This window comes from Pleuronectes platessa, chromosome 1 (assembly GCF_947347685.1).
Source record: "Pleuronectes platessa chromosome 1, fPlePla1.1, whole genome shotgun sequence".
Lineage (NCBI taxonomy): Eukaryota > Metazoa > Chordata > Actinopteri > Pleuronectiformes > Pleuronectidae > Pleuronectes > Pleuronectes platessa.
The window spans coordinates 28,339,477-28,347,059 of NC_070626.1; the positions used below are offsets into that span (position 1 = coordinate 28,339,477).

The 7,583-nt window shown below is 41.8% G+C and overlaps 1 protein-coding gene across 1 annotated transcript; it reads left to right on the plus strand.

The window, feature by feature from the left end:
* The first annotated feature begins 2,884 nt into the window (after nucleotides 1-2,884).
* Nucleotides 2,885-7,324, plus strand: fibinb (fin bud initiation factor b). Its single transcript, XM_053427362.1, has one exon. It carries the CDS (start codon nucleotides 3,236-3,238, stop codon nucleotides 3,854-3,856), a length of 621 nt encoding a protein of 206 aa, XP_053283337.1. The 5' UTR covers nucleotides 2,885-3,235; the 3' UTR covers nucleotides 3,857-7,324.
* The last annotated feature ends 259 nt before the right edge of the window (nucleotides 7,325-7,583 follow it).

The following is a 7,583-nucleotide window of genomic DNA, read 5'->3' on the forward strand; positions in this document are numbered from 1 at the left end:
TGGACGTTGTAAATAAATGTGGTATTAGTACAATGCTGCTACCTAAAGTAGGCTGAAGCCAGTAGTGAGGAGAATATTAAATCTTGTACAAAAAGGATGTAGTTTCTAGTTTCATTAAACATTAGAAAAAATATATAATTAACGATAATTTGCATGGAACAAAGGAGCTAGCTGAATAATTGGCAAAGATTGTCTTAGATTACATATCATGCATGTTTTCAAGTTTGTCTGGTCTCCCCTCTTTGATTTGTTGTTCCATAATAACTAATATAACTGTTTTTCTAACTGCGGCCTATTTAAATTGTAACCTTAACTCCAGTTACAATTTTTCTCAATACTTGATTCTGTTTTATTATTCCCCAACACTGGCTGTGTCAAGGCAATAAACTTAGAGGATCTATGTACATGTCAAGTTTTATGGTCCATTTACAGACACACATGCAAATCTACAGTAAGCCTCAACTCTGGGTGAGTTAATGTTCAACCTGTGATAAAACAATACTTTATATTCATCATAAATCCACTGTTATGTGTTGAAGAGCAGCGACGGTTGACCTGACTTGACGGGAGGTGACGTTGCTCAACATTTAAAGTGACATCAAAAAGAATTTAATAAAATGTGTAATTGTGTATTTCCTTTACTAACCAGGATATAACACAATGTCACTGGTCACCTAAACTGGGCAAGACTGGAAAAACGTAGCCTGGTTTGGGTTGTCTCTTATCGGTAGCATAAATCCATTGACTAAACCTGCCTTGTGTCAACAAGCTGGTGATAGTTGTGTATTTGATTAACCAACAACAACAATGGCAATGTTACAACCCAGTGAGCCTGTCGGAGTAAGGGAAGCAACACAGACCCGGTATTAACTGGCAAAGTAGCCTTTTATTGTAATGGTGCAAAATTAAGATACACAACAGCAATGATAACGGGCATTGAACAAGGTGAGGAACAATGGATGACGCCAAATCATTAAATAAAACCACTTCCTATATCCAGTCTGACGTTCTCTCTTGTTCTTTTGAACCGGCTAGAGGCGGGGAATACTGGATTGTAATGCCAGTGGGCGAAGCTGGGTGGTACTGGGAGGTGCTGGGAGGTGCAGGGCGGTGCTAAAGGAAGAATCCCCTGGAAGTGGTTGACCTGAGGAAGTACAAAAAACACTACACAATGATTATCAGTATCTGAAAGCTTAGTAACCACCGACTCCTCGATGCCACCGTCCATCACCAGCTTCTACTGTGCACATCATCACATGCCGGCTCAGAGGACATCGTCCAAACCCCAGAGACAGACACGATGAGCAGTGAGACACTTTTATGCATCAGGGAATCAGACTGATGCACATCGCAGACCTCAGTTTTACGTGAGGCTTATGTAACACGTTCACTTCCACATTTTCGCAATATAATATGATATTTTACTTGGTCGATAAATCTGATGATAAATCTGTTTTTAACTGAGTGTGTTGACGCTTAAAAAAATATATACTCTGCTCAAGATTTATTTATGTAGGTCAGAACCCTGAAGATCGCTCATGCAGTGGAAAAATGAGAGCAGGTCTCCTCGGAGGTGGGTGCTGGTGTCACGTCTGCTGTTTCCACTGGAAAGATACGCTCGCTTTGAGGGGAACTGTGGGTTCAGCAGATTAGATCAATCCCAGTGTGTTAGTTTGTGAAATACAACATTTCAATTCAAAACTCCTCACCTACGATTTGAAGGTCTAGCCAAGCTGCTCGGCTCCTTTTACTCAACGGGGGACGATCACGTGGAGTCTTTCCTTCTCCTTGAAATAAACTCGCCCTGTCATTTGATGCCAGGAGGTGACTGAAAACAGGTGGTCGGTCTGAAGTGAACATGTGTTTACACCTCCGGAATTACACGTGCTACCAGCAACAAAGGCCAGACAGGCATTATGGTTGAGTCTATTATTAGATAATGATATGTCTCACTTTGTTATCCCTTCAAGGTAAAACGCTGATCGACTGCAAGAACAAAACGATTTAAAAGAGTGAAATTATATATGTTACCTTGAGTCGCTATAGAGCTGAATCCAATAGAAGCTTTGTGATGTGGAGGTGAATGACGCAGTTATGTCAACATGGACCAGAATCTCCTATCTCTCGTGGAATGTGTTGTTAGACAAAGAGGCCGTAAGAACCATACAAGAAAAATATCACCATAAATTAGACTGTTATCAACAATTCCTAAGCAGCATTCTAATTTGTAGCATATTAACTCCACCTCAGGCAAGTATAATTCAAAAATAAATAATGTACAAATGATCCAATAACCTAAAGTACCACAGTAAGACATTTTAAGTTTTATAAATGAAGGCTACTCATCAGAGGACTTTTGAGTTGGATTGTATTTCAGGTAAATAACAAGTAGTTATACTTATTCCTCAATCGTCTTATATAACTTTTTGAACTTGTCATGGTTATGAATTCACACAACTGTTTAATCATTAGGAGAATGAACCTTAAAAGAATAATACCAATTTAAGTTGTACTTACCTGATGCAATATTCTACAAAAATACTACTACAAGAGATACTTCGTCCAATTGAATCCACGTTTCGGCCACATGTCCTCATATTCTATAAATGTAGGATAATTACAGGACTTTTGTGTTTTTTATTGTATTCCAGGCCCTAGATAAGCGGTTATACGTATGTTCTAAATGGTCTAATAAAACTTTTTTTGAACTTGTGCATTGACCCAAAGTGATTGTCCCTGGTGCGGGTGCAGACTTTAGCAGCTGCTGGCCCCCGGTGCAGACTGAATGCAGCCCTGTCAGTGGCGGAGGGGCTGTAACCTGAGAGCAGCACTGGGGTATTATTATTAGACAAAAAGCCCAGAGAGGCACTTGAGACATCCAGATGTTGCGTTCGAGGCACCGAGACAAGTCAGGAGGAGAACAACCGCTCGGACCCACGCGCACACACACAGAGGACGACAGGCAGCGATGGGAGCTGGCAGCCTGGAGTGAAGAAGACGAAGAGGAAGAAGAGGAGAGAGGTTGTTTTTTAATCCGGGAGGAGGAAGAGGACACTTGGAGGAGGAAACTAACTGCGCACTTGTGGAGGTTTAAACCCGGGTGAGATGTTTGGGTTTCTCCGCCGGGCTGGAGTGAAATAGTGAAACAGAGGCTCGAGGTTGACTTTGAAACTTTTTTATTTTTTATTAACATTTAAACAACCCGTGTGTTTGTTGGACCACACGCGGACGCGCCATGGCTCCTCTCCACTGGCTCCTGTGCGCCGGGCTGCTGGGGACGATGTGCGCCGCCTCGTACCTCGGACCGCTGCAGCCGGAGATGTCCAACGGAACCTTCCATCACTACTTCGTGCCGGACGGGGACTACGAGGACAACGACGACCCGGAGAAGTGCCAGATGCTCTTCAAGATGACCGACGAGCGCAAGTGCGGCGTCGACCAGGACCAGGACGCGATGATCCGCGACGACTTCACCATCGTGAAGCGGCAGATCGAGGACGCGGCGCGCGTGCTGGAGGGCATCGGCAAGAGCATCTCCTACGACCTGGACGGGGAGGACAGCTACGGGAAGTACCTGCGCAGGGAGACGGCGCAGATCGGCGAGGCGTTCACGAACTCCGAGAAGTCCCTGCTGGAGCTGGAGGTGAAGTTCAAGCAGAGCCAGGAGAGCGAGCTGCGCGAGGAGCACCGGCTCAACGACGACTTCCTCAGCATGATGGTACACACGCGCGACGTGCTGAAGGACACGCTGGACGTCTCCCTGGGGCTGAGGGACAAGCACGAGCTGCTGTCCCTCATCATCCGCAGCCACGGGACGAGGCTGAGCAGACTGAAGAACGATTACATGAAGTTCTGAGAAAAGTCCACACAATTTACTTTATCGTAGGTTATTTTAAAACTTCTTTCTCGAATAGCTAAATTGTGTTGGTTCGGATTTGGCCCAGGCTGTCCCTGACCATCCGTAGCCACCGGACGAGACTAAGTAGCCCATAGAGGGAGAACATGAAGTTCTGAAAAAAGTTCCTAGCATAGTTTATCGTAGTTTATTTTACACATCAGTTTTGGCCCACGCTGTTGCCGATCATCAGCAACCATGGCATGACACCGATCAGACCGAAGAACGAGTACATGAAGTTCTGAAGTCTCCTAGCATACTTTATCGTAGGTTCTTTCTCAAATAGCTAAATTGTGTTGGCCCGGATTTGGCCCATGTTGTCCCCAATCATCCGCAACCTAGGCATTTGAAGGACAACTTGAAGTTCTGATTAAAGTTTCCAAACAAACTTTATCGTAGTTTATATTACACATTAATTCCCTTTGAGTAAAATCGTTTTGGTCCAGATGTGGCTAACACGTTCCCTCATCATCCTCAGCCACAGCACAAGACTGAGCATCCCGTAGAACGAGATCATGAAGTTCTGAAAAAAGTTTCATGACATACTTTATCGTAGTTTATTTAAAAGGTCCTTTCCCGTAGGGGAAATTAGTTTTGGCCCAGATTCGGCCCACGCTGTCATCTGGCCCACACATGCGTGGAATGATGGTTCTTGGGCGGTCTGCTCCTGTTTGCCAGATCTTGGCCACAAGTGAGCCATCGCATCAACCAAGGCTGACCCACATTAGTTGTGTCCTATTTGGGTCGTATTCACCTCTCGTAGTCAGAACACATGTTGCCTAGATCCCTGGGTGTTAGCGAGACAAAGCCCATATTTGTTTTCGGTAGAGTTTGGCCACAATTCGTTGTTTTACACGGTTGCACTTTAGGCTCACTTTCATTTTGTTCAGGCTACAAGACGACCAGAAGTGCTGCATTATTGCCTAAAGTGGCCTAAATCCTTTACAAATGTATTGAACGTTTTCTGGAAAGAATTCTGCAGTTTTGTACCAGTTCCAGGAAAACAAGAGAGTTACAGTAGCTTTATTTTAGTCTGTTCTATTGTGCTGAGCCTATCATTGACTTCCAGATGAATTTCCATGCAAAAGTAATATAATGATTTATTAAATGGCAAGGCTCTTTCCAGGAAAGTTCTAAGGAGATCATTTTGGAAATAAACTGGGATTTACGCCCGTAAAAAGAAACCTCACTCTATTTCATTTTTTTTCTATTCTAAGTTTTATGGTTGACTGAGACCGTATGCTGGAGGCAAGGGTGAAAATTCATATCAGGGATTTAAAGTCAAAGCTTCAAATGTCAGTTCACCTTAAAAGCAGGTCGACGGCCGGGGGTTGTTTGGACGTCCCGAGTGGGAAATCCGACTTCAGGGGTCATTCCAGTTAAAATGTCCTTCTGGGAACTCTGAAAGATTGACTTCCCAATTCAAATTGAACGCACCATTAGTAACTCACCCTTTGCCAGCTGTTTAACATAGGGGTGGAAATACTATACTTGGGGGTTGTGCGGCAGCAACTGACACACGAAACATTGCGGGGAAGAATAGATTCCAGTAAATGTCAGCAAATTCTAAACGTGAATGAGTCATTGAGGAAAGTGAAATACATCATGAATAACTCGATATTAAAATTGCTGCTGTGTGTGCAGCAGATTTTGACGTTATCTGCAATGAAGGAAAATTCTTTAATCAAGACTTGAAAGACTCTAATCTGGCTGCAAAATGCTTTTCTGTGATATCTGCCAAAGAAAAGAGTTTGACTAACTTTTCACACATCCCACAACATGAGTTCATGAAATCTAACGAGTTCATCAGGTTTTGAAGAAAGGCTGATATTTCACGTCTGTTTGGAGAAGGGGCTGTGTTCACTTTTTTCACCTCAAAAATCAACAAACTATGTATTTACCCAGATTTTTAGAGGGATCCGCTTCCAGAGCTGGATTAGCTGCCGGGCAGCCGGGTTCAATCAACTTCCCACAACAGATTTTTTTCCACCGTACGAGGAGTATTGCTTTCTGGTCATATAATGAAGCTCCATGTATAGTCTTCCTTAAAGCCTGATTGGAACACAGGGGCCCCAGTGTATACATGCTGAGTGCATGAGCTAATTCTAGCCTAGGGCCCTCGGAGAGTTTAAAATGTCTTTGCTGAGCCAGAACAATGAAGGTGAATCACATTTTGTTTGTTGTGCCCTCAGCATTAAATAATTACATGGAAAAATGAATCCTCAGTCTCTTTCTAGAAACAAACTGCAAAATATTGAATAAAGAATAATAAACAGCATTTAGAGAAAACAAGCCCAGCTCAACCCTAATGATACATTTCTGAAGTTTTTCTGGTGTTGTCATAATGAGATCTGACAAGTTTATATGTTATGTTATATTATTATATTATTTTTATGATGTGAGTGAGAAATCTCAGAGGGATATCTCAGAATCTAGTAAATTCAAACGGTCAGAAAACAGTTTATTGAGTGAACTGACCCTTTAAAAGAGTCTGAACAGTATATAACATAAAAAATGTCACTTTCTTTCAACATCACAGTAAAAACAAATATATCATGTGACAGTGTATCGAGCACTTTGTGACTTGTGGCCAGTGTCAGTAATAATAACACACCCTAACAAACCATAAACACACACAGTGGTAGTTACATCACCACACTAAAGATGGCTGGGAACAAATGAAAATCACATTTCCCCAGTATGCAAAAGAAGATGTCATGTGTGTTAAATGTCGTCCTTGTTTCAACTGGTATAACAATGGCCATTTTTGTGCATTGAATTCATCTGTAACAGGTTTGTGTGTCTGTGTGTGTGTGTGTGTGTGTGAGGTCAAAAAACAGGGTGATGTTTGCAGAGATTTATTTGATTCACCGGAGGACGACGTCATGTTTTGGACACTTCGGACAGTTTATGTGTCAGTGTCTATATTTCATACTGAATAATATGTGTTTATGTTTTGATTCTGACCTTTAAATAAACTATCTCTAGTTACAGCTCCTCAACATGAGCAAATATTAATCTCTGATCCTCCACGTGAATGTTTCAGAAGTGATAAAAGACTGTGTACAAGTGGACACTTATCTGTATTTTAGTTATTTTGCTATGAAGGTGCTAAAAGGTTGAGACGGGATTTAAAATGCGAGGCCTTTACTTTACTGTGCTGTGCAGGCTGTGTAATCTTCTCAAATGTACAGTGTGTTATTAGAAGTAAGTAAATACTGTGAGTGCCAGTATCGTTATTACAGAACACCTTGATATGTATTCATTGTTTATATAAAGATTTGAAATAGAGCAGCGTATAGTATCTATTCTTGTTGACCTAAGATGTGTGTGATGGGTGAGACTGCAGGCAGCACTCGTGCACGTCAGTGTTAAACAGTCGGAGCAGATTGTGTCGTGTCTTCTCAAATAAAGAGGTTTGTGTTTCAAGTTCAGTGTTGAAGCAAAATCATTTAAAAAAAATGTCACCTTTGTTGATTTATTATAGGAATGAATCTTACTTTTTTGTTTATAGAACATTGTTGATATGCTGAACACACACGAAAAACGGGAATAAAAATGAGAGAAATATCATCAGTTCATGAAACAGGAAAATAATATGAAGTTAAACACAATAATTAAACACAGCACATATCAAACACTCATACAAACTTTATGAATATAAAAAGTTTCGTTGCTGAACCATTTT